General features: G+C 49.7%; 2 protein-coding genes and 7 non-coding genes across 9 annotated transcripts in view; 5 read left to right on the top strand and 4 right to left on the bottom strand.

Moving 5' to 3' along the window:
- The first annotated feature begins 189 nt into the window (after nucleotides 1-189).
- Nucleotides 190-263, top strand: TRNAT-AGU (transfer RNA threonine (anticodon AGU)). Its single transcript has one exon. It is a non-coding gene; the product is annotated as a tRNA-Thr (tRNA).
- A 400-nt stretch (nucleotides 264-663) lies between these two features.
- On the top strand, nucleotides 664-745 carry TRNAS-CGA (transfer RNA serine (anticodon CGA)). Its single transcript has one exon. It is a non-coding gene; the product is annotated as a tRNA-Ser (tRNA).
- Nucleotides 746-15,312: 14,567 nt separating this feature from the next.
- Nucleotides 15,313-15,383, bottom strand: TRNAG-GCC (transfer RNA glycine (anticodon GCC)). Its single transcript has one exon. It is a non-coding gene; the product is annotated as a tRNA-Gly (tRNA).
- Nucleotides 15,384-17,092: 1,709 nt separating this feature from the next.
- Nucleotides 17,093-19,436, top strand: HES7 (hes family bHLH transcription factor 7). The gene is made up of 4 exons (XM_024748475.1): nucleotides 17,093-17,134; nucleotides 18,074-18,169; nucleotides 18,734-18,821; nucleotides 19,147-19,436. The coding sequence occupies exons 1-4, from the start codon at nucleotides 17,093-17,095 to the stop codon at nucleotides 19,434-19,436; spliced, it is 516 nt and encodes a 171-aa protein (XP_024604243.1).
- A 120-nt stretch (nucleotides 19,437-19,556) lies between these two features.
- Nucleotides 19,557-19,643, bottom strand: TRNAR-UCU (transfer RNA arginine (anticodon UCU)). The gene is given in 2 exon segments: nucleotides 19,557-19,592; nucleotides 19,607-19,643. It is a non-coding gene; the product is annotated as a tRNA-Arg (tRNA).
- Nucleotides 19,644-20,162: 519 nt separating this feature from the next.
- On the top strand, nucleotides 20,163-20,244 carry TRNAL-UAG (transfer RNA leucine (anticodon UAG)). The gene has a single exon. It is a non-coding gene; the product is annotated as a tRNA-Leu (tRNA).
- Nucleotides 20,245-20,676: 432 nt separating this feature from the next.
- TRNAQ-CUG (transfer RNA glutamine (anticodon CUG)) lies at nucleotides 20,677-20,748 on the bottom strand. The gene has a single exon. It is a non-coding gene; the product is annotated as a tRNA-Gln (tRNA).
- A 612-nt stretch (nucleotides 20,749-21,360) lies between these two features.
- On the bottom strand, nucleotides 21,361-21,433 carry TRNAK-UUU (transfer RNA lysine (anticodon UUU)). The gene has a single exon. It is a non-coding gene; the product is annotated as a tRNA-Lys (tRNA).
- A 296-nt stretch (nucleotides 21,434-21,729) lies between these two features.
- Nucleotides 21,730-26,495, top strand: part of ALOXE3 (arachidonate epidermal lipoxygenase 3) — a 20,950-nt gene continuing 16,184 nt past the window's right edge. Inside the window, 10 exon segments of the mRNA XM_024748411.1 lie at nucleotides 21,730-21,962; nucleotides 22,284-22,326; nucleotides 22,328-22,409; nucleotides 22,445-22,580; nucleotides 22,582-22,752; nucleotides 23,359-23,571; nucleotides 24,638-24,715; nucleotides 25,258-25,289; nucleotides 25,292-25,376; nucleotides 25,678-25,803. Of these exon segments, the coding sequence (XP_024604179.1) occupies nucleotides 21,730-21,962; nucleotides 22,284-22,326; nucleotides 22,328-22,409; nucleotides 22,445-22,580; nucleotides 22,582-22,752; nucleotides 23,359-23,571; nucleotides 24,638-24,715; nucleotides 25,258-25,289; nucleotides 25,292-25,376; nucleotides 25,678-25,803 (1,199 nt within the window).

Genomic DNA, 26,495 nt, shown 5'->3' with positions numbered 1-26,495 from the left:
TCCCCAACGGTGTGGGAGAGAGGCGGGTGGTGTAGAGTATTAACCCTCAGGCTCAGAACTTGGGAAGGAAAGGGGGAACCTCGGAAAGGATGAGTCACTGAAGCCCCGTGGCAGCCGTTATTTCGGTTGTCTCGATTAGTGACCCTCAGGAACAGCTGATGTACATCTAGACTCAACAACCCATCCAACGGCGCCGTGGCTTAGCTGGTTAAAGCGCCTGTCTAGTAAACAGGAGATCCTGGGTTCGAATCCCAGCGGTGCCTGGGACGGTTGATTCTAGTATATTATTGCTGCGAAGGGGACACATTTCCAGACTTTGACAGGGCGCTTCTCTGTAGTATATATGGAAGGATTATTCTTCTTACCAGCCATCCCATTGCTACTTGAGTCTCCCTCCCTGTGCACTTTTAGTGTGAATTTGGAGGCTGACCCCAGCTGTCAAGAACCAGGGTGTAGCGTCATCCCTTTGTCTGCCTTCAACGGTGTGGGACCTTTGGGCCCATTTTGTACTGTGGCTCGGGGCAGGGAGAGAGAACTGGAAAGTCTCCGCTTCTGTAGGGCCGTTGCCTCACAAGCGCACGCGCACTAACATCAAGACAGCGCTCGCGAGAGGCGGGCGTGTTGATAGGCAGCTATAGTTCCGCAGGCCCCAGTCCGCAGGCGGCTGTGATGGCCGAGTGGTTAAGGCGTTGGACTCGAAATCCAATGGGGTCTCCCCGCGCAGGTTCGAATCCTGCTCACAGCGTCAGTAGTTTTGGGAATGGATACTACTGCCGCCTCCGGTGAAGAAAGCAACTTGTTTTTCCCGTGCTGTCTTCCCCTGGAGCAGATCCCAATTTTATTCCAAGACTGTCAGGGACTCAGCCACCCAGGACCTGTCCACAAGCGCCCTCTTGCGGGCCTCAGATTCCTGCTTCTACTCCTCCTCCAAAGGTTATATCAAGCAAAAAGCCGTTTTAACTGCCAATTTGAATCCATAACTCCAAACTCAGGTGTTTTCTCAGTGCTATTAGCAATCATATCACATTTCCCCATCCATTTCCCCTCCATCTCTCCTATATGACTCTTTCATTCCTTTTCACATCAAACCACGAATCCCTTCATCCTCCTTCAGCTTTACTTCCTGTTTCACTGTGTTCAAAAGGCATTCGGTAATCAAAACACTATGGTACTGGCACAAAAACAGACATATAGATCAATGGAACAGGATAAAAGCCCAGAAATAAACCCACTCACCTATGGTCAATTAATCTACAACAAAGGAGGCAAGAATATACAATGGAAAAAAGTCTCTTCAATAAGTGCTGCTGGGAAAACTGGACAGCTACATGTAAAAGAATGAAATTAGAACATTCTCTAACACCGTATACAAAAATAAACTCAAAATGGATTAAAGGCCTAAATGTAAGGCCGGAGACTATAAGACTCCTAGAGGAAAACAGGGAGAACACTCTTGGACATAAATTGCAGCAATATCTTTTTGGATCCGTCCCCTAGAGTAACGGAAATAAAAATAAACAAATGGGACCTAATTAAACTTAAAAGCTTTTGCACAAAGGAAACCATAAACAAAATAAAAAGACAACCTACAGAACGGGAGAAATATCTGCAAATGATGCGACCAACAAGGGATTAATTTCCAAAATATACAAACAGCTTATACAGTTCAGTTCAAACAACCCAAGCAAAAAATGGGCAGAAGATCTAAATGGACATTTCTCCAGAGAAGACATACATGTGCCAAGAGGCACATGAAAAAATGCTCCATATCGCTAATTTAGGGAAATGCAAATGAAAACTACAATGAAGTATCACCTCACCCTGGTCAGAATGGCCATCATCAAAAAGTCGACAAATAATAAATGCTGGAGAGGGTGTGAAGAAAAAGGAACCCTCCTGCACTGTTGGTGGGAATGTAAATTGGTGCAGCCACTATGGAGATCAGTATGGAGGTTCCTCAAAATACTATAAGTAGAGCTACCATATGATCCAGCAATCCCACTCCTGGGCATTTATCCGGAGAAAACAATAATTTGCAAAGATACATGCACCCCTATGTTCATAGCAGCACTATTTACAATAGCCAAGACATGGAAGCAACCTAAATGTCCATCGACAGATGAATGGATAAAGAAGATGTGGTATATATATATATATATACACAGTAGAATATTAGCCATAAAAAAGAATGAAATCATGCCATTTGCAGCAACATGGATGGGCCTAGAGATTACCATATTAAGTGAAGTAAGCCAGACAAAGACAAATATTATACGATATGGCTTATATGTGGAACCTAAAAACAAAACCAAACCAAAACAAAACAAATGAACTTATTTACAAAACAGAAATAGACCCATAGTCATAGAAAACAAGCTTATGGCTACCAAAGGAGAAGTAGGGGAATAAATTAGGAGTTTGGGATTAACATATACACACTACTATATATAAAGTAGATACCCAACAAGGACCTACTGTATAGCACAGGGAACTCTACTCAATATTTTGTAATAAGCTATAAGGGAAGAGAATCTGAAAAAAACGTATATGTATTTACTGAATCAGTGTGCTGTACACCTGAAGCTAACATAACACTATAAATCAACTATACTTCAATTTTAAAAAAGGCATTCCTAAGAAATTTTCCTACTGACGTCGGCAATCGCACCTGCCTACCTACCGGAGTCTGTGACCACATGTTATTCCCCTCCCTCCTAACTGTAGACGAACCCTTCCACCTAACTAAGGCCAACCCCCACACCGACTAGATCTCCCATTCCCTCTGGCCCACTCAAGGACATTGCTCTGCTTTCTTTCTTTACCATCAATTTCCCCCTTTTCCAACTGGATTATTCCCACCGGGCTACAAACATAATGAAGTTTATCTCAATTTAGAACATGCAAGACAACAAACGCCATCTTAACCCCACAACTCCCCTCCAGCTACCACTACGTTCCTCTGTTCCCCTCTACAGCAAAACAACTTCTCTTATGCCCACTGTTCCCAATACCATCTTTCCATTTTCCTTTGAACCCTCTCTAATCAGGTGCCCCCAACCCCCATTCATCAAAACTGCTTTTGTTAACGTACAAAATGACCTTCACGTTGCTAAATCCATTGATCACTACTGAGCAGCAGTTGACACAGATGCTTACTCTCCCTGCTTAGAAACACTTTCTTCACTTGCCTTCTAGGACACCACACTCTTCTTATATTCCTTCCACTTCGTTAACAATTCATTCACAGACTCCTTTGCTAGTTCGTCATCTCCTGGATCTCTAAATGTTGAGGTGCTTCCAAGGCTCCATTTTCTAGCCTCTTCTCTTCTCTATGTTCGTTCCTTGATGATCTCCAGGCTCATGGTTTAAAATATGAACCTATATTACAGTAACGCATCCCCAATTTTCATTTCTAGCTCCAGAACTCTTCCCTGCATTACAGATGCATATATCCTATTGCCCACTTATTGTTTCTACTTGGATATCTAATAAGGAATCACAAACTTAAAAGGTCCCAACCAAATTTCTGGTCATCTCCCCCAAAACTGCTTCACCTGTAGTCTTTCCATCTCAGTAAATGGAAATTCCATTTCTTCAGTTAGCCAGACCAGAAACCTTAGAATCATCTCTGATTCATCTCCCGTTCTCTCACACACACACAGTCCACATCAAATCAGTCAACAATTTCTTATTTAAAATAGGTAAAAAATTTGACTCTTTGTTACTACACTTCAATACTACACCCTGGTCCATGCCACCCTCATCTCTCACCCAGATTATTGCAATAGCCCCTAAATTATTTCCTTGCTTCCACTCTTGTTCCTTGTTCCCTTACAGTCTACTCTGAACACACTGGGCAAAGTGATCCTTTTAAAACATAAATCAGATTCTGTCGTTCCTCTCTTTAAAATCTCTCAGTAGGGTATAAATATGAATTCATGGTTTTAATGTGTATAGTTAAGGAAGGAAATGTAATATAAGGAAATGTATGCACATACACAATGTATACATTCACCTATATTTCCTAGCTCTGTCTGCTGAGGGAGCCTAAAAGGAATGACACACAAGTAGTGATAAACACACCAAGTGCTCAGATCTTGGTTACTAAATACCATTTTTCTACTAAAACGAACCAGCACTCCTTGGAGAAAAGGGTGTCTCTAGGGCTGCAGCTGGGGAATTACAAAATGATCTTAGAACATTTTGTTTCACCAGAAAGTAAAGAAGTGCTCAAAAATATTGGGTGTATATCAAAAAGACACAGCAGCTAGGGGCTGTGGCTAAAGGGGCTTCCACTGGCTAAATCTTGGACAATCTGAGCATTAAAATAAATAATGCACTGAGTCAAGTAAGAATCCAAAGTTCATATCAGTATAAATAAATAAATGGGGGCTTCCCTGGTGGCGCAGTGGTTGAGAGTCCGCCTGCCGATGCAGGGGACACGGGTTCATGCCCTGGTCTGGGAAGATCCCACGTGCCGCGGAGCAGCTAGGCCCGTGAGCCATGGCCACCGAGCCTGCGCGTCCAGAGCCTGTGCTCCGCAACGGGAGAGGCCACAACAGTGAGAGGCCCGTGTACCGCAAAAATAAAATAAAATAAAATAAGTAAATGGGAGGAAAAGAGAACACTCTTGTTACAGTAAACTGCCAACTAATAAATATAGAAGGAGGGCTGGAGTTAGAAATCATCAATGGATACTAAACTAGTGGGTGAACTTTTAGTGAGGTACAAGTAGTAAAGAATCTCAAAGTATCTTCCCACAAATTGTATATTAATTACTATCAAGGGGAAATGATAACCTGGAAAAAACTGGCAAACACCATTTCAACCTCAAGATCAAAGTCAATACCTCAAAATTGGGACAAACTGACATGTGTCTTCTGATGTGATGCACTGAGAAGGACACCACACCACTTCTGGGGTGATGTTCCTGCCAAAAATGCACAACCTGAATAACTTGAATCTAACCGTGGAGAAACATCTGATGAACCAAAGTGAAGGACATTCTACAAGGAAACCATCCTGTACTCTTCAAAACTATGAAGACCCACCCTCACACCATACACAAAAATAAACTCAAAATGGCTTAAAGACAAGACACCATAAAACTAGAAGAGAACGCAGGCAAAACATTCTCTGACATAAATCATACCAATGTTTTCTTAGGTCAGTCTCCCAGGCAATAGAAATAAAAGCAAAAATAAATAAATGGGGGGCTTCCCTGGTGGCGCAGTGGTTGACAGTCCGCCTGCCGATGCAGGGTACACGGGTTCGTACCCCGGTCCGGGAGGATCCCACATGCCGCGGAGCGGCTGGGCCCGTGAGCCGTAGCCGCTGAGGCTGCGCGTCCGGAGCCTGTGCTCCGCAACGGGAGAGGCCACAACAGTGAGAGGCTCGCGTACCGCAAATAAATAAATAAATGGGACCTAGTCAAACTTACAAGCTTTTGCACAGCAAAGGAAGCCATAAACAAAAAGACAACCTGCGGACTGGGAGAAAATATTTGCAAATGATGTGACTGACAAGGGCTTAAGTTCCAAAATACACAAACAACTCATACAATTCAACAACAACAACAACAAAACCAATCGAAAAATGGGCAGAAGACCTAAATAGACATACAGATGGCCAACAGGCACATGAAAAAATGCTCGTCATCGCTAATTACTAGAGAAATGCAAGTCAAAACTACAATGAGGTACCACCTCACACCGGTCAGAATGCCCATCATTAAAAAGTCTGGAAACAATAAATGCTGGAGAGGGTGTGGAGAAAAGGGAACCCTCTTACACTGTTGGTGGGAGTGTAAATTGGTGCAGCCACTATGGAAAACAGTATGGAGGTTCCTCAAGAAACTAAAAATAGAGTTGCCATATGATCTAGCAATCCCACTCCTGGGCATATACCAGGAGTATATCCCACTCCATAGGCATGCATCCCTATGTTCACAGCAGCACTATTTACAATAGCCAAGACATGGAAACAATCTAAATGTCCATCGACAGATGAATGGATAAAGAAGATGTGTGTATACACAATGGAATATTACTCAGCCATCAGAAACAATGAAATAATGCCATTTGCAGCAACATAGATGGACCTAGAGATTATCATACTAAGTGAAGTAAGTCAGAAAGAGAAAGACAAATACCATATGACATTACTTATATGTGGACCCTAAAATACAACACAAATGAACATATCTATGAAACAGAAACAGACTCACAGACATAGAGAACAGATTTGTGGTTGCCAAGGGGGAGGAGAGGTGGGGAGGGAAGGATTGGGAGTTTGGGATTAGTAGATGCAAACTATTATATATAGGATGCTAAACAACAAGGTCCTACTGTATAGCACAGGGAACCATATTCAGTATCCTGTGATAAACCATAATGGAAAAGAATATGAAAAAGAATACGCATAAGTGAGTCACTTTGCTGTACAGCAGACGTTAACACAACATTGTAAATCAACTATACTTCCAAAATTTTTTTTAAAATTCCAGGATATATATAAAAAAATTGAAGATCAAGAATCTTCCAGATTAAATGAAACTGAACAGACAGAACAACTAAATGCAGTGTGGGATCCTGGATGGAATCCTGGATTGGGAAAAAAGGGCTATAAAGGACATAATTGAAACACTTGAGGAAATTTAAGTATGGACTGGCATTAAATAATAGTATTATATTAATTTTAATATTCTGATGTTGATAGTTGTACTACTATGTACTATTATTACTACAAATGTCCTCATTCTCAGAAAACACACTGAGTAACTTGGGCAAAAGGGCCTGACGTTTTCAATTTACCCCCAAATGATTCAGAAAACAAATATTTTATATCTATATTATATTTGGAGAGAAATGATAAAGCAAACGGAGCAAACGCCAACAATTAACAGAGAAAAGAGTACACAGGAGTTCCTTGTACTTTCTTCCTTTTTTTTTAATTGAAGAATAGTTGATGTATAATCCTCGTACTTTCTTGTAACTTTTCTGAAAATTTAAAATTATATAAAAATTAAAAGTTCCAAAAACAAACAAAACAAAAAAGCTAGGGGGAATAAAGTCCTCCAATGGCTTCACATTACACTCAGAGGTGACAGAGTCCTTGCGATGGCCTAGAAGGTTCTACATAATCAGCCTACTGCTTTGTCGCTCTGATCTCACCTGCTACGTCCACTCCAGACAACCCCACTCCGCCCCCTGCTGCTCTCTGTTCCCTTGACAAGCCTGGCAGGTTGTCCTACTAGCCAGCCTGTCCCTCTGTCTGGAGTGCTTTTACCCCAGGTGGCCCTGTTTGTGCCCTCACCTCTGTAAATTCTCAGTGAGTCCTTCTCTAATGAGTCCTTCTCAGTGAGTCCTTCCCTAATCTTACTGTCTAAAGTCACAATTCCCACTCTCCACTCTTCCTTGCTTCACTTTTCTCCATAGCACTTATCACCAACTGACAAATGATCGATTCTGTACGATGTGCATTTGACTGTTTCCCCCACAAGGACGTATGTGCCGTAAGGCAGGGATTATTGTCCGTTTTGTTTGGGGCTCTATAGAAGTCTTCTATCCTGATTCTTCCCTTGGCCCAGGGGCCTGGGCCTCCTACTTCCCCACCCCCAACCCCCAGGTCCCAACTCTCCAGGAACTCCCCCCTCCCAGGACCCAGGGGGTCCCAGGAAGCCAGCCTTCTCTTTGAAGAACAAAGAGGGAGGAGCTGAGCCTCGGAACCCAGGCCTGGGGAGACGTCACAGCGGGGGAGGCGAAGCAGCGACACTAGGCCAGCTGTGCTGTCTCAGTTCCTTCTCCGCCTCCCGCCTCCCTAGGGCCCCAGCGCGTGTGGGACACGAGCTCCCCTCCCCCAAGCCCTTACGCTGCCCCGTATTGAGAGGGCGGCCAGGAACAGGCCAGAGGCCCAGACACCCATACACACACCATGTACACAGACAACCACAAGGGACACGTACACAGGCCTGCGCTGACACGGAGGCGTGCCATCCACAGAGGCCCCCAACCCATAGCCTTAGAAACCCTGGGAATGGGTGTGGAGGATGCCCTCACAGCCACATCTACACAGGAGCGATGGCTGCAGAAAATCCCCCCACCAGGCCAACTGGTCTCAGGTTTGGGGAGCCTGAAGTGTATATAATTGTTTTGGGGGGTGAGAGCTTTTTAAGAAAATAATATAAAACTAGGTACAAAAAGTAATGTTTACAGTGTAAAGCGATTATGCTCCAATAAAGATGAAAAAAAATATTTACAGTGAAACAAGAGATCACAACCTACAAACTGAAAAGGCTGGCAAATGCCACAAAGGTTACAAAGTCCAGAAAAATACCTTATTGGTGTCAGTTAATTGCCTGCATAGCCCTGTAATACTCTCCACAGACTGGCTACTGACTCTGTATATTTCAAATCTCATTTTTCCTCTACCACCCATGTACTTATAGTGACAAGAGCACTGGATGCATTCATATCACATGGGCCCTTGGGATTTGCACCTTCACTGCACGACGCCTAGTGAGTGGGCACAGGTGACAGGAGTTTCCCTGGAAGCCATTCCCACGCCAGGATGGCTGGGCTAGCTTAGCTATGTGTGCAAGTGACTGGGAACCACATTAACTGCATTACCATTAACCTACCCTCGAATCCCCACAGCGACTCCAACACCGGGGGCGAGGGGAAAGGGTGACAAAGGGGAAGCTGGAGTGAAAACAGACAGTGGGCTTTACCATTTGCAGTTAAAGTATCTTATTTTGGCAAGTTTTACAGAAGCATATGGCCATGTGAGCACGTTGCTGGGACCCTCCCAGGGGCCTGAGTGAGGGGTCCACATTTCATCAGCTTCATGGTGCATTCAACCTCTGAAATTGTCATTTTTGATTCCACATCTCAGATGGACTCTCAACCTGCCTAGAAATCCTATTCTATCATAGAAGGTTTGTTTTCCTACTCCCCAAAATGAACATTTCACACCTTCTTTCTCCTCAAAGGACCTGTAGCTCTCTCTCCTCCGGCAATAAGCTTGATTCATTCTTTCTTTAAAAATTCTCTTTTATTGAAGTATAGTTGACTTACAGTGTTGTGCTACTTCCTATGTCTATTTCTAAGTGATTCAGTCACACACACACACACACATATATATATATATACATTCTTTTTCATATTCTTTTCCATTATGGTTTATCACAGGATTAATTCATTCTTTGGGAAAACAGGAACCACTGGAGGGAAACTGCCTCATCCTTCCCACACTCTAAGTGACCCACACCCCCTGTCTTCCCCATCTCCCTGGGGGTGAGGACTCTTCCCTACTACCTGAGACCCATTTCTCCACCTGGTAGCGAAGTCTACCCACCCACCCACCACCAGCATCAAACACACTCTAGCAACCCTCATCACTTGCTTCTGCTCCGGCTGCCAACAATGTTCCTCCCCATTCACAGCAAAGCTTGACAGAGTTGTGTCTATAGCCACCGTCTGCACGCCTTCACATCCCATTCTCACCTCGACCCACTCAAGTGGGACCGCACAGAGTCACTCTCCCCCCAGGTCATCTGTGATCTCTAGGAGCTAAACCGGGTGGTTGCTTAGCTCCCTTCTTACTTGACCTCCCAGCAGCTTAGCTAGATGTGACGGCTCCCTCCTTCACACACTCTCTTTTCTTGGTCTCCAGGTCACTTGGCTTTTCTGCTACTTCTCCAACTCTACATCCCTTTGACAAGTCTTCCTCCTCAACCTGACCTCGAAGCGTTGGGGTGCTCCACGCTCCTTCTCTTCTCTCTCCACACTCTCTCCCTAGGCACTCCAGTCTCATGGCATTAAAAGCCATCTATCTTCCAATGGCTCCTCCATGTTTTACCCTCCAGCTCTGACCCCCAAACTCATGAACAGAGATGAGTACAGGCCCAACGTTTTTACATAATCGTCAAATGCTAGGTCTTTTAGAGCATTTATAGATTCTCCTGCTGGGCAGACACCTGGAATGGGCTATCACACAATATTTCAAAGGGGCTTAATTTAAGCCTGCTTCTGTGAGCAGGGCAACTGGCAAGGCCTTATCCCAAGTTAAATTAGTCTCTCGACATATATTAATGATGTTCCTTTTTAGTGTATGATTTCTTTTCTTTTTTTTTTTCTTCTGTTGGTAGAAAGGGATACTGAAGTTCTTAGCCGTCTCCGAGTAGGCTTCAGGGCTAGTGCCAGCGTTTTTCCAGATTGATGTTCACACACAGATCCAGAGAGCTGACAACATCATAGGGCTCTAGGTGGATGACGTACTCAGAGCAACTCTGTGCTTTGATTTACTATCATGGTCTTCTGCAAACACCGTCGGTTATTTTCTTTAAATAAACCCACAGAGGTTTATTTATTGGTCTGCATCAATTGTGATGTTATATAAAGTGGCCACTGGATTGTTTTGCTTAGTAGGTGTAAACTTTGCACAGAAGTAGAGGGTTTGAGGTTTATCTCAGCATTCTTGCTGAGCAAAGTGATTTTTTTCTGGTGTGAAGGAAGCATTAGCAATACTCTGTGACCAGAGGGGAACGACCTGTCCAAAGACACCAATGGACACATTGGTGATGGAATCCCCATTTAAATCTCCATGGCCATCCAGGGATCTCCCAAAGTACTGAAGATGGCTCCTAAAGGCTCCAACAGATCCCAAGATTTTCTGGGAATACCTCATGCAAATACTGCCCTCACGACCATGGTAGACGTACACAGCTCCTGAGTTCTGATTTTCCAAAAGTGAGCCAATGATCACGTCATGAAAGCCATCCACGCTGACATCTGGAAGAGCTGCAATTGCTGAACCAATCCGAGCATTTTCAACACCCTTGGGGCCTTCCAGAAATTGGTGCCAATTCAAAACGCCCTTTGTGGTAGAGAAGAGCTAGACTCTTCCCTCCTCTTTCTTTAGGTCATCTGTGTACATTGGTGCAGTAATGTGTCTTCATCCACATCGACTGAACTCCGCACACTACCAAATTAGGAGCCAATCTGGTTACCCCCGTGAGACTGAGTAACTGCGACACTGTCATTCTCATTAACACCGCACAGTACTATCCGGTCAGTACTATTTGTCCGAGGGGCGCCAGCAACGAAGTGGACACTTTTTCCAATAGAAAGTGAAGCCGCAAAGTAACCTAACTATGAGCGCCATCTGTAGGCTTAAAGCCTGTTCTGATGGGACTGACGTCAAGCTGTTGTGGTGAAAAAACTTCAGGGTGAGGTCTATCAGAAAGTTAATCAGCTCATTTCCCACTGTCGATTCTACCCGGGACTCCTGTGGGGAAACTGGAATTGGGTACCTCAAGTCCAAGGGAGTCCCTGGGCCTCTTCATCCATCAGTGTGTTCCTCTCTTTCTGCCATGCGAGAGGCTGTCTTCTTTTATCGTTTCTTCTTCTGTTTTAACCTAGGGCAATCTGTTTTCCAATGTTCTTCAACCCGACAGTAAGCACGCTGTTCCTTCCCCAGTGGGGGCTTACTTCTTCTCAGGTTACTCGCCTTCTGGGGATCCAACGCCACTGTACCAAAAGAAAGTGGCATTTCCTTTTGCATCTTCTTTCTTCTGTTGTTGCTTTTAAAGTGTTCAACAGGGAACGACATCTACCAGTTGAGAAGGGTTCAATCAAGCACCATCTCATCTTTGCAGCTCTCTCCTGATATCGGAGGCACTTCGCCCCCCCCAAACGTCAAATTTACCATTCTCATACTTTCAGGGGCCTCGGGGTCTCCACTAGTATGATGTTTGTAGGCCTGATAAGTCCTTTCTAAAAATTCCGAGAGTTCTTCATTTGTTTTGCTGAATTTCTTGAATTTTGTTCAAACCCTTTTGCTTTGGTTCCCATTTTCAAAGCCCTGCCAAGGTGCACGAATAAGCAGTGCTCTAATAAGGGCCTTCTTCCCTCGCTGGGGTCCCAACTGGGTTCAGCTGTGGGGGCTGCCAAGTGGGCTTCAGGTGTAAAGGATCCTCCTTGTAAAGTGGGGTTGAAATCTTTCCAATTAAACAAGTCTGAGAAGCCCCGCCAGCCGGCCCTTTTCAGGCCCCCTAAGAGATAACGGCATAAGGGAAATCGCCTCGCCCCAGGAGTACCCTCTGGCCCAAACTGGGTGCCCAGTTGGGTCTTATGTGACAATACCAGACCAAGTCCCTGTGACCCAGAAACTAACAAACACAGGATTTTCTAATGGATCCCTATGACGAGGGGAAGTCCTGAGCCCCAGTGTCAGGAAGTGGGGCTGGATAGGCGTGCAAGGTGGTGGAAGGAGTGGATATATTGGCATAATGGTCAGAGCAGCTAAGACAGCTTGCTTGGCTGGAGGAGTTAAGGTTTGCAGCAACATATTCTCGCTCTCATTCCCTTCCTTTTTTCATTTTCCCTGATGTAATAGCACAAATGCTTACACATAAAGGATTTCATTATTCTTCCCTGCTTTCTCACAGAATAGCCACCATAAAATCATAAATGCAATTGATCATTTCCAACCATCAAAAGGATGCCTTTTTGCTTTGGCATCAACCAACCAGGCTGAATTCTGGGATGGGGCTTTTGGTGATTTTAGGAACCAAGTGGAACCCTTCTCTTCTCTCTGGGAAAGTCCCACAGACTTTTTTTTTTCCTGTTATTCCTTTCCTCCATTTGACATCAGTAAAAGCTCTATCGCAAAATTGATTTGGTTGTAAATGGAGAAACAGTACCAAACAAAATGAAATGAAAAACCCAAGGGACAACAGAAAATCCTAAATAAATCCTCAAGTTTGGTCTTGGGATTTTACATATACCAACGACACAGGAGACCACAAATGACATAATTAACACAGCAAGGGTAGCAGTACATGGTGCACAGGTCCCAAGATAACCGTGCCTAAACCCCTTCTGGAGATCCTAACAGGTACTGTGGCCACACATTCTTTCAATAAAATATATTTGTCCCACTCATGGGTTCTTGGCTGTAATCCGATCATTTATCAAAACGTGCCTCAGAGGACTTTCTTTAGGGATAGTCGAAACATTTCCCCATTTTTAAATACAGAAATGCAAGACAAACAAAACACAAATGGCACACACAAAGGCTAGCATCCAAAGAAACAAACGAACCGGTTCACAAATTAGGTAAAAGTTCAACAACTCTTTCCTCTCTCCAACAAGGTACCCCCACTCAAATACAAAACAAATTGGCTTATTCCAGACAAAACCCCCCAAATATAGAGGAAATAAAGTTTCCCGCTGTACACACCGGAGTGACTTACCCTACAGTATAGAGCCCATTAGCTCCCAAACGTGGATTCCTTGCTCCGCCTGCCAAGTGCTGGGGCAGTCGGTGCTGCTTTGGGGAATTTTGAAGGGCAGATCCTCAGGACGAGTGGTCCTGGCAGCTGCTAGGGCCTTACCCGAGAATTCCTCAACCAGGGTCAGCTGGCCACGAGCAGCGAGGCTTGCTCACCAAGTCGAAGCCCTTACTGCTCACTGCCACAAGCCGATAAATCAAGAGATGAGTTGTTGGGGGCAAGGAATAGCTACTTTACTTGGAAAGCCAGCTGACCAAGAAGATGGTGGACTTCTGTTCCAAAGAACTATCTTGCCTGAGTTAGAATTCAGCTTCTTTTATACCAAAAGGGGAGGGAGTAAAGTCAAACATTTCTTGGTTCTGGTCAGCCTCCAGAAGGGATGTGTCAATGTCTTCCTTCCTGCACAGGTGGGCCTGGTCAGGATGTTTCCTGTGAGCTAATAAAGGTATTTTATCTTAATGCTCATTACCTGGGAGGCAGGGTTCCCAGAGACGGGCCATTATGTGTAATTTAAGATTATAGGCAACATCCCTTTAGTGATTAAGTTGTAACAGAACGCAAAGGTTCTTCCCTATTACGTAATCACCCAGAGTAAAGTAGCCCTTCACTCTCAAGTCATTGCCACGACCGGTCGTCCCCGGCCCCACCCTCATGACCATATTAGATTATTTTCTGCTTTCTTACTTACTTTCTGTCTCCTCCCCGCCCCCACCATAATGTAAATGTAAGGAGAGCCCAGATCCAAGGCACCCTCAATGCCTAACAACACTTGGTGCACAAGAGGCCCTCCATAAATAGCGGCTTCGTGACTGAGTACAGCGGCTGTGCACACCGACATACAGATGCCCAGACAGTTGTAGAGTTTCCTTCTGGGGGCCACTGTCACGCCTTCGAGTTGAGAAGACAGCATGCCCAGTCACTGACACAATCCAGAGACGAAAAAGAAAGACCCCAAGCCTATTCCAGATGAAGCAAGAAGATGAAGCCCAGATGGAGCTGGAAGAGACAGGAGACAGGATCCAGAGGCAGAGACCCAGACCCGGGGCGAGCCCCGGGGAGAGGGACCGAGAGGGACCAGACTCAGCGAACTAGAGAGGCGGGCGCGCGGCAGCCCGGGCGGCAGCCCGGGCAGCAGCCGGAGACTGTGCCCGGAGGAGGGGCGCGAGCGCGGGGGAAGACGGCGGAAACCCAGCGCCCGAGCCCGGGAGCCCGGGAGCCCGGGCCACCCCGCCCCCGCTCACAAGTGGCCGCGGCAGCTGGCTGGAGCCCGGCCGCCCGCCGGCCCGACGCGTGCGTGATCAAAGCGGCCGGGAAGGGGCGGGCGGAGAGTGGCAGGAACCTGGAGGTGTGAGCGAGCTTCCCAGGGGATGGCCGAAGCGTGGGAGCACAGAGGGCCGGCAGGGGACAGAGTCCTGGAGACACGATCCCAGAGATCGAGACGCAGACGCGGAAAGGGATGCAGAGGCCGGAGAGACCCGGAGCCAGAGATACAGAGACCACAGAAGACCCAGAGAGACCCAGCGTAGCCGTTGTGAAGATACCTGGAAAGAATGTGAAAAAGACAGAGACGCCGATAGAAGGCGGGACAAAAAGGCCGTGACCGTGGACTTAGAGGAAAAAAAGGCGGGCTCCAGAGAACAGAAACAGAGAGCGAGGAAGAGGAAAGGAAAGAAGAGCAACTGGGCCTTAGAGCTCAAGGGGCGGAGGACCTCGCCCCTCCCCCGCGGAGGGCTGAGAGGACCCCCGGGGCAGGGATCCCAGCGCCGGGTCCTTTCTCAGGGTCACGCCTGCGGAGGTGCGGGCAGGGGGCGGAGGGAGGGGTGTGGACAGTCGGACCCCCAGGCTGGGAGGATGGGAGTGTGAGGACGTTCGAAATCAGGGGCTGGATCCGGCGCCTCAAACTCTGCTACAGAGTAAAAAAGCTAAGTATTAATATTAATATTTGGTAGACATCTTAAAGATGCCTTTCAGATACATCAGAAAAGACATCTTTGGAGAAAGGACGAAAAGTCAGACAATGCATTGGCCGGGAATCGAACCCGGGCCTCCCGCGTGGCAGGCGAGAATTCTACCACTGAACCACCAATGCAAGTGAAGGTAGACCTTCGGTAGATCCAACTCAGTTTGTAAGGAGTCAAGGCGACTACGGCCAGGGAGGCTTTATGGCCAGGAAGGCTTTATAGCCAGGGTCTTCTCAGAGAACCGGTCCCAATAGTTGACATGGGTGGAGCGCCAGGCCATCCTTCCTCCCGCCTGGATCCGGTCACCCGGCCATAAAGTCGCCCCATATGGCCAGGGGCGGCCCCACACCCGGGTGCGAACTGCCGCCGGGGGCCCCGAGCCTCGCGTGCGGGTGAGAAAAACTCAGCCCAGCCCAGGTTCCCAAGGAGGGGGGCAGCGGGGGGTTCTGGGGCCACACATCTGCGCTCCCATTTGGCTCAGGTAGGGGGAGGTGGGATGTGCTGGGTTCCCTGATTCCAAATGGGAGCGCCCTCCCCAAGGTCTGTGTTCCCCTGGCTCGGACTTTGGCAAGGCAGGCTCCGTGAAAAAACCAAGCTGTGGACGGGCGCTGGGAGGGCTCGGAGGAGCCCCGTCTCTGGCTCCGCAGCTATCTTCCGACTCGGTCTGCAACAACGCCACCGTGTCATTCTGTGTCCTTGTCCCTGGCATTCTTGCTGTCCCGTTAAATCTCTGATTTTTTCTTCTCAGGCACTTTGTCTTGAAGTCTAGTCTCACGCATCATTCTGCAGAGTGGCATACTCTTGGTTTGAGGTGGGTGTTGATCCCTTTTTTGTTCCCTTATCTTTTTAAGAAAACTGCCTTCTCCTTGTCCCCCCCCCCATAATCACGAGCGGTCCCCAGGAGCAAGCAACACGAGCTCACTTGTATCAGGTGTCCTGGCAGCCGCACCCCTGAATCTCCTATAATTCGTTTTGAATCAAATACTTCTAAGTGGAAAGATCTCTCCACCCGTGCTTCAAGCCTTGCTTCCTCTTCCATGAGGCTTCCCCCACCCCAGTCCAGCCGTCCCTCACGATGACCCTTTCCCAGAGCACCTAATTCACTGTGCTTCTAAAATAGCTACTTGACAACACATCAGCGTTTTCTACTGAAACTTGCAGGAATAAACTGGGCCTCCAGTCCATATCTCAGTATGAACGGTCCCAGCCTAGACCAGTGCCCAGTGGGCACAATGAACACGCAGATATTGGGGAACTGAATATGATTGACTTAGATTGAACAGAGCTTCTCTTCCACCTGCAAAGTCCCAGTTGAATAAACGAATCCAGCCAGCACACTCAGGTGGCTCATTATCTCAAGTAGGAGGTGAATTTTGGGGAAAGATGTATAGGATCCAGCCTAGGGGCTGAGGGGTGCTAACTTGTCGATTTCAGGGTTAGTGGGGAGTACAGTAAGCTCCCAAGAAAGCTGAAATAGTGAACGGGGGGAACTCTGAACTCCACTCCTGAGTTCTGTCCCCAAACTACTCAAACTCTCTCTTCTCCTAATTACCTCCTCCCTTCAGCTGGGTCCCGCCTCATTATACAGCCTCATGGTCCTTAAACAGCCGGTGCTGCACTGGCCTCTCATTTCCCACACTCCCAGGCCAGTTCCACTCGTACCCCTCCCCCTTGTGCTCCTCCCCTTTCCGGGAGCCTCGTGCCCAGGGTAGAGTCGGGCAGGAGCCAGGTGCCGAAGGGGCGGGTCCGGGTCTTTACCACCCCCTACTCGGGAGCCTGCGGGATATAAGGCTCAGGGAGAGCGGGGACTCGGTCCACACAAGGGTCCGGAGGAGCAATGGTCACCCGGGATCGAGCCGAGAATAGGGACAGCCCCAAGGTGAGAGGCGGGAGGGGAGGAAGCAGAGGTCCCTGGGCTGGTCAGGGGACAGGGTCCCTGAGACCGAAAGTCAGAGAAGAGGCTGGAGATGCAGGGCTGGAAGGGGGAGAGGTGCGCGGGGGACCCGAGGAGCCAGGAGCTGGGGAGGAAGCTGCGAAGTATGGAGAAGGGGTTAGCGTCAGAGCTGGCACTGGGTGGGCGGCAGAAGCAGAGGTCTGGGGCGTGGGTAATGGCAGTTGACACCTTGCGGCCTGGCGGGCTTGGGCGGGGGTCAGAGTCCGAGTAAAATAAGCAGGAGGAGCACAGAGCTAAGGGAGGAGAGTGGAAACAAAAAGCGGAGAGGATAGGCCTTTGCTCCACGCGGGCTGTGAGCCGGAGCTGGGCCAATGCAGCCTTGTAAGAGAAGGTCTGGAGGGCATTGATTCCAGAGGCCCGAGCCCAGGTGGTAGATCTTAGGACCAACGGAGAAGGGTGACCGCACAGACGGTTTAGTGGGAGAAGAGGGGGCGCGGTCGCGCTGGGTATCTCCCTTTCTACACTCAGGGCCACCAACTCAGCCCGGCGCCCGGCGCCTTGCGGCCCACGTGTCTGGGCGCAAAGAGGGCCCCCAAAGTTCTCCACTGAGACAGAGAAAGACTGCACGAGACGGAGACGTAGAGAGAAAAGAGGAGGAGGAGAGACACAGAGAGGGGAGGAGGGAGGACAAGAATGAGAGAGGAGAATACAGAAGACCCGGGAGAGGAGGCGAGCTACAGAAATTGACCCTAGGGGCGTTGGGAGGGGGAGCGGAGAGGGATCGAATGGGTCCGGCCTTAGGTTCTCTGGCGTCTTGGGGAAGGGGTGGAGGCCGGACTATCCCAGCGGCGGCATTCCGACGCCCGCGCGGCCGCGCTGAGTCTCGGTGGGGTCGGCCCGCTCTCCCTTTCCTGCTGGTCGCAGATGCTGAAGCCGCTTGTGGAGAAGCGGCGCCGGGACCGCATCAACCGCAGCCTGGAAGAACTGAGGCTGCTGCTGCTGGAGCGGACCCGAGACCAGGTCAGTTCTTCCGCCATCATCGGACTCCCAAGCATTCCGTCCTCCTGTCTCAGGGCTTCCCACTTGGGTGGGGACATATGCTGCTTTGGCGACCCTGGCCCCAAGGCATCCTTACCCTTCGAATCCCATCCCAGACCCCCTCTCGCTCTCAGAACGCGATCTTCATCGCCACCCCTCGGGTCTGTAAGGTTCACATCCGGCTCTGTAAATTTCATTCCCGGGGGTCAGTTTCAACCTTTGGGTCTGTAAATTCTCCCTCCTCCTCCCCCACACTCCCCGAGATAGCCAGCAGGGTGGTTAATTTCATTCCCCGGGTTTTCTGTTCACATCCGCTCCTCACACTGTGGGTTGGTTTCATCTCCTCGGGTTGGACAGTCTCAGGGTGGGCCAGGACCATTCTTGGTCATCTCCACTCCACATTCGGTAGCGCGCTCTGTGGTCCGCGCACAAACGCGATCCAGGGGCACCCCCAGCTCCCGCATTCCCCCTCCCTTCTACCCCCTGCCACTTTCCCCCTCTCTCCCCACCCCTTTCTGTCTCTGCGCCCTCCCCTCCCATCTGTAGAACCTCCGGAACCCGAAGCTGGAGAAAGCAGAGATACTGGAGTTCGCCGTGGGCTACTTGAGGGAGCGAAGCCGGGTGGAGCCCCCGGGTACAGCGCGGGGGTGGGGCAGCGGAGGGAGGGAGGGGAGAATTCACTGGGGCCCGGGCCGGGGTAGATGGGGCGGACCCTGTGGTGGACGGTGGGCTTGGGGTGTGGCATGCTCCGCTCCGAGGCGAGGTTAATAACACCCGCGCGTGTCTGTCTCTGTGTCTCCCTCATTTTCTCCCTCTGTCGGTCCATCTGGCTTCCTGTCTCTGTCTGTGCGCCTGTCCGGCCTCGGTATCTCTGCGCCCCTTCCCTCTCCCCACCCTTCTGGGACCCCTGCCCTGCCCTCCCGTCCTCCCGCCGGCCGTACCCGCGGCCGCGGCTTCAGGTGTTCCCCGGTCCCCAGCCCAGGACGCCGAGGCGCTCGCCAGCTGCTACTTGTCCGGCTTCCGCGAGTGCCTGCTTCGCCTGGCGGCCTTCGCGCACGACGCCAGCCCGGCCGCCCGAGCCCAGCTCTTCTCCGCGCTGCAAGGTTACCTGCGCCCCAAGCCGCCCCGGCCGGAACCGGTAGATCCGAGGCCCCAGGCGCCGCGCCCACCGCTGGACCCCGCCGCCCCAGCGCCTGGCCCCGCGCTGCACCAGCGCCCCCCAGTGCACAAGGGCCTCCCTAGCCCGTAGGCTGAGGCTGGCACTGAAACCAGATGGAAAACAGTGAGATAGGATGGGGGAGAAGGGATGGGAGCCTTTAAGAAAAAGCCGGATAAAGAGGAAAGGGAAAAAAATAAAATAAAATAAAATCGACTCTGGTGGGATTCGAACCCACAACCTTTGAATCGCTCTTTCGTCACTAGAAGTCCAATGCGCTATCCATTGCGCCACAGAGCCACCTGGCGGGCGGCGGCGTCTGACGGCTTACGGGTACTAGAATGGGAAAGGGGCGGGGGGAGGGGGAGGGTTGTGAGGGAATTGGGCGGGGCGTGTGACAGAAGCGCGTGGTTTGGACCTCAGAGGCTTGCCTGGAAGAGGTAGCGTGCGCAAAGCACGTGAGCCAGGTGGGAGTGCGGGAGCATAGGGGTGGAAGAAACTGGGAGACAGCGCAACTGAATATGAGCGAGCGAGCGAGCGAGTACAGAGCTCTAGCTGCCCGCTTGGGGGATGCTTCCAGTCCAGGCGCATCCCACTCCCAGATGTGGCCCCACCCATAAGAATAAACTTGTTTTGTTGGAAATTTTCTGTGTGTCTCTGTTTCTTCTGGTCTCTCTGCTTTCCCATCTGCTGCTCCGCTCTCCGAAGGAATCTCGATAGTTCCCAAAGAAGACCAGCCAATTTAGCAGAACTGTTTGTAGCTCCACTCCTTCTTTCTAGTCTCTTAGGAAGACTACGGGAAAACATTTCCCCCACGCAGGTAGCGTGGCCGAGCGGTCTAAGGCGCTGGATTTAGGCTCCAGTCTCTTCGGAGGCGTGGGTTCGAATCCCACCGCTGCCAGGCCAGAGTTTTTCTCGAGGCTTAAGCACGCTTTAATTCATAAAGTAAATTACTTACTTTTATGAGAACTCCTGGTAGCGGTCTCACCAACGTGTATTCCAGACAGAACTTAGGTCTGCCTCCCACCCCCAAACCAATACGTAATGGAAACTGCCAAAGAAACCTCGGACCTTCATAATCGATCTCCACTTTAACATGTCAAATAACATTCCTATCAAAATAAGTGCAACTTGCTATATATTTAAGTGACTTACTGTATGTTCTCCTTACGGTGTGCTACAGGCTCGAATTACCTAGCCTGAAAAGCTCAGAAGGTAAGATCCTAGTTTAATTTTCTTTCCAGATCCTTTCAGAACATAAGAGAATATCATACATGAAGCTAATGAATAATATAATAGAACACATTGGTATTGAGTGAAAACGAAAAAGGAAAGGTTCCACCGAGATTTGAACTCGGATCGCTGGATTCAGAGTCCAGAGTGCTAACCATTACACCATGGAACCCATTCCCTAACAAAACCTTCTGACAGTATATATATTATTGTACTTCCTATTCTGTGCCTTTACATACTTTGCCATTCATAGAAGACAAAAACGAGTTGTCGGATTAGGGTGGATACCACTATCGAGCACCTGAAATATGAATTTAAATGTGCTGTAAGTATAAAATACACACTGTAATTAGACGACAGTACAAAAAAATGGTTAAAATTTCATTAATAATTTAAAAATATTGATTACATGATAAAATAAGATTTAGAATATAATGAGTTAAGTAAAATGTTATTAAAATTAATTTCAAAAAAATTTCACCTATTTCTTTGTACTCTTTTTAATGTGTGGCTCCTAGAAAATTTAAATTCGCATGTATGGCTCGCATATGCACTGCTCTAAAACATCTCCGCTCTCCCTCCACTGTCATTCGTTCTGCCTTCTGAAAAATACCCTACCGCACTTGATACCATTTCCTCTTAACACCAGGCAGCAGTATTTGCGTTACTCTTTTCCTCTGTTATGTTTGAAAGTATACGATTATCTACTCAAAAGTATTCTAAAGATTGTCATGTACCGGTGGAGAAAAAGGGCTGTCATGTACCGGTGGAGAAAAAGGGCAGACGCCCGAACAGGGACTTGAACCCTGGACCCTCAGATTAAAAGTCTGATGCTCTACCGACTGAGCTATCCGGGCTCTGCTACTCAACCTCTTCTACTTCCTATAAGAGTTTCGCATTTACGAAAATGCTGAGGCTAAGCGGTACCCTACGCACGCGCGCAGGAGACTACAGAACGCACCTCGAGGAAGCCGGTGAAGCTAATGGCGGATGATTGCGCTTTATCGGACCCCCTCCGTACAGCGGCCGCACCTGTTAGGACGCTGGGGGCTGGAGCGCCGCGGAGGCTAGGTGGGTGCGGTGTCGGTATCGGCAGCACAGGGGCGCTGCCGGCCGCGGGCTTCCCTCGAGGAGAGGTTTCCCCCCAGTCCGGATGACCGAGACCCCAGGCACCCCACGCACCTGGGCTCTCCCGCCTACCGCCCCAAGGCCAAGGGCGGCCCGGAGCGGAAAGAAGGCCACATGGGGCCTTCAGATGCTGTGCGCCCGGAGCCCACTTCGGTCCCCAGACCGGCCCTATTCCAAGCGAGAGACTGAGATCGGGCGTGCCAAGGACCGGGGACACAAGAGGGCCGGGCTTGGGGGTGGTGGTGCCGAGTTTAGGAGGTGACAGGAGGGCTGTTTCTGACCCCTATGCAGTGTGCAGAGATGCGTGTCCGATTCGCATGTGGCTGTAGTCACGTGTGATTTACGGCTCACTTGTGTATAGTGATTCACATGGATGATTCACAAGTAGGAATGCGGGTGCCCTGTGGCCAGTTCTGGCTGAGAGAGAGGATGAAACAGTCTTGGGGGAAGTTGGGGAGTGGGCGGACAAGGGCCCCAGGGCATCAGTCGGCCCCTGACCAGGAGCAGATCAGTGTCCCAGTCATACAGGCGTCACCTAATCCCTGTCTCCCTCTCGGCATCTGGTCCCTCCCTTCCCAGTGGGACCCGGGCTCCTGACAATCATCTGGGTGAACCCGGTCCTGCCAGTCAGAGGGACCGGCTGTGCCAGATGCAAACAAACAACTATTAGGGCGAAAGGCTGTGGGCGGGAAGAGGGAGCCCTCAGCTAGCAACAACAGAGAACTTCTGGAGCCAGCGAGCCAGCGAGTGAGCCCTAGAGCATCCCAGAGACAGCTGGACTTTTCCTCAAAGGCCTATCCTGACCCCCAGGCTCTGACACAGCGGCTCAGCAGCCCAGCCCTGCCTGGCCTGCGGCTCACCTCCTCCAGGCCGGCTGCCGGGGGCATCCTTCCTTCCTTCCCATCATGGCCGTGTACCGCGTGTGTGTGGGCACTGCTCCCTACCTGATGGCCGGCACACTGGACAACATTTTTGTCACACTGGTGGGCACATGTGGTGAGAGCCCCAAGCGGCGGCTGGATCGCGTGGGCAGGGGCTTCGCCCCTGGAGAGAGGGAGGAGCCACCCCGAGGGGCAGAGCGGACAGGGGACCCTGAAGGAGGAGAGGGTCTTTCCTCCAGAGCTCATCAAATCCTGCAGAACTCAGGATGCCGGTCCTGACCTCGTCACTACCCCTATTCTGGTCCTGTCTTTTCTGGGGATGATAAACCCTATCCAGGCAGGGCTGTGGAGAAGGAGCCCTGGGCAGGGGCTCCGGAGAATTCCACTGGCTTCCTAGCTCCTCCTCCAGTAACTGAAGGTGGGCTTTGGGGAAGGCGCTTGCCCTCTTTGAGCCTGGGTTTCCTCTTCTCTGGAAGGGGTCCACCTGCCTCTGCCAGGCCCCAGGATTGTTTGCTGCTGGCCTACATAAGGTGAGGGCTCCAGGGAGGCTAGGGAGATCCAGAATCCACTCTGCTCACACAGGACTCCTGCAGCGCCGTGGCTGCTACTGCCTGGATGAAGGATGCCTTTTTCTAATTCATGCAAAGGCACCACATGGGTTACGGTCAGCTCGGGTTTATATGTCAGACTAGGTGTCGGTGTAGTCGCACTTTTCAAGGTGCAAGGATGACGTTGGCAGTTCCTTGCCTCTCAACTGCTTGCTCTCCTGCCCCCCAGGTGCAGAAGTACAAGGTACGCTGCTCAGAGGAGCTGGGTGAGCTCTTGCTGCTGCGGCTCCCCAAGGAGCGCTACGCTTTCTTCCCCAAGGACTCCTGGTACTGCAGCCGTATCTGCATCACTACCCCTGGTGGTACTCTTTGCCACTTTCCCTGCTATCAGTGGATTGAGGGCTACTGCACCATAGAGCTTCGACAAGGAACAGGTGGGCCAGAGGCAGGGGCTGGCCTGGGCTGCAGAAGACATCTGCTGGGATCAGGGAGAGCTCTCACAAGAGCCCAGAGTGTAGGGAATAGGGCTGGAATTAGGGTAACTGGAACTCAGGGCTCCCAAGTAGGTGCTTTCTGAAAATATAAGCCTCTAACACCCTGAAATGCAGGGGCTTTCTGGGCAGTATTTACCCACCCCCCCAGACACACAGAGACTAGGCACACACACACTTGCACACACTCACACCACTCAGAAACACACACAAACACATAGATAATGTGTGCTCACCACTGACACCCTCTGCCCTTCCCCAGAGCCAATTCCTCTGAGAGGAATTAACCTGCAAGCTGAGTTACTGAATTTCAACAGGGGGAGAAGCCCTGAATGTTTAGAGAATTTAGCTGGAGAGGCCCTGGCCACTACCACTGGCTTTTCTGGTATGGATGAAGTCCCTGTGAGGGGCTGTTCAGATTCTTTCTTGAATTTGGGGGACGTTTCAAGGTTGCTGGGCTGAAGGTCCTTCAGCCCCTGGACCCCCATATCTCCTGAGCAGCTCTCTCATCTGCAGAGGTAAGACTAAGGCGAGTCCGAGCATGGAGATGAGTCTTAGGCATGAGAGATGATGTTCTAGGTCAAGGTGAAGCAAGTGAACGTCACCCTTGCTAGTACTGTGAGTTACTCATAGACTTCGCTCTGAACCCCCATCTGTCATCACAGCACATCCACCCATCACTTCACAAAATATACTCGTTCATCAGTCCTTTGTCAAGTGCATATTATATGCACGGTGCCAGGCACCATGCTGGATGCTGGGAATACACAAAATGAATACGACGTGCCTTCTGCCCCCAAGGAGCCAAACATACAAACAACTAGGAAGATTGTTCTAATCTGGGGGTGAGGTTGTCCTGAATCCCTTCTACTGACGAATGCACAAAGAATGTGGGACATCCGTGTCACTGAGGGATTGGGTTCAAGGGTTGGGGGGTTCAGAACAGGCATGCTGGAGGAGGTGTCATTTGACAAGAGACTTACCAATGAGTAACTTTCATTCCTCACGGCAAGAACTATTTGTCAGGACTCCCTTCCCCTCCTTCTGGATCACAGGAAATGGGAACTCCAGGCCTGACAGGAATGCTACCGGTGAGGGTGGCCTAATTTGACTTCTTTGCTATCTTAATCTGACCTCATCCTTAATCAGACTGGTACTAACTCTAAACTCAATTCCAACTTTGGGGGCCCAGCTCTGATCACGACCCTCATTTAAACCTAACCTTAATCTAATATTGACCCTGAGCCCAGACCCAAAATGCCAGTACCGACAATTGTCCCAACAACATCGATGAACCCACACTCAACCCCAGCTGTACTGATGTGACCCAGATACCAGACATGACCCTAGGATTGACCAACTTCAGCCCATCCTCAGCCTCACCCCCAAACCAGCCATGATCTTGATCTCAACACAAACCCAACTCTAAACCAGTGTGGACATTCATGTCATCCTCAAATGCTAGCCTGATCTGAAGCTTAGTGCCTTCAGGAAAAAAAAAAAAACTTTAATTCTTTGTCATCTACCCAGAAAATGGGTGGTTTCTGGGAGTTTTAAAGTCATGTCTTTGAAAGCTAAGGTTCCTGTTTACCCTAAGCTTCACTTGCCACCTCTGACCTCTTTCCCCTGGAAGCTGGAAAGTCTACGCCCGCCCCTGGCTTCCCCTGGCAACGTCAGCAGCTTTGAGGAGGTGGAGTCAGATAAGAAATTTGCTTTGATCAAGAGGGTGCCTTGTGCAGACCAGGGAGACAGGTGAGGGTGAACTGAGATTTGGGGAAGAAGCTGGAGGGGCGTGAAGGGTCTGTTGTGAGGACTGGGTGGGCGGCCTGGAAAGCAGGATCGGTGACAAACGCAGTTTAATTCAAGTGTCTGGAGAAGAATGGGTGGGGATGGCCCCTGGAGTCTGGCAGAGAGGAGGGGAGAGGGCAGGGGAGGAGCCTGGAGTGAGGGGAGGCCTGGGGATTCTGGGGGAGGAGAGAGGAGAGGAATTAAGGGGAGTGGGCTGCAGGTCCCTCTGACTGGTTTCTGTCCTTCTGCTCCCTCCACTCCCCAGCAATGGGAATAGGTACCGGCCTGGCTTTCCCATGAAAACCGACATCCCGTCCTTGCTGTCCATGGAACCCAATATTTGCTACTCGGCCACCAAGACAACCTCGCTGCTCTTCAACGCCATCCCTGCGTGAGGCCACTGCTCTCTCCGCACTCCTGCTCACTCTTCCTTCAGCCTCTGTCCCTTTGATGCACATCCATGTCTCTGCCCCCAGTCTCCCCTCTCCTTGTCCCCAGTCTCCCCTCTCCCTGTCCCACCACCCCGTCTCCGCTCTCTCTTTAAGCAACTCCATTCTCTAGCTCCCCATCACCACCTCTTTGCTCTTAATTATCCCTTCTCTTTCCATTCCTCAAATCAATAGAATTAATTGAGCACCTACTCAGAGCAGAGCATGGTCCCAGGCACTGTTGGTGGGACCATGTTGAGTAGGACCAGAGAGGCCCAGCCCTTAAGATTTAAGGAGGTGGTCAGGCCACCTCAGGTTCAATTTCCAGACCAAAACTTTCTAGCTTTATGACCTTGATTTTCACTTAGCCTCTAAACTGTTTTCTCATTTTTAAAATGAAAATAATATTCATATCTACCTCATAGGTGTGGGGGAGACTTTAATGAGCTAACATCCAGCACAAAATAATCTCTCAATAGCGGTTACTGAGTAGTATTAGGATAGAGTTTTGGCCAGGAGGAACTCACAGTCTCCCTCGGGAGACGTGCAGCACAGTTAATCAGCAATCGGAGGGGTCACAAGCAGCTCAAGTCTGAGGCTGTGAGTGTGACGTGGCTGGAGGGGGTACAGCTGACATCTAGTGCATAGAGGAGGC

This window comes from Neophocaena asiaeorientalis, unplaced genomic scaffold (assembly GCF_003031525.2).
Source record: "Neophocaena asiaeorientalis asiaeorientalis breed wild unplaced genomic scaffold, Neophocaena_asiaeorientalis_V1.1 scaffold543, whole genome shotgun sequence".
Lineage (NCBI taxonomy): Eukaryota > Metazoa > Chordata > Mammalia > Artiodactyla > Phocoenidae > Neophocaena > Neophocaena asiaeorientalis.
This window is presented reverse-complemented; position numbering and strand designations above follow the sequence as displayed.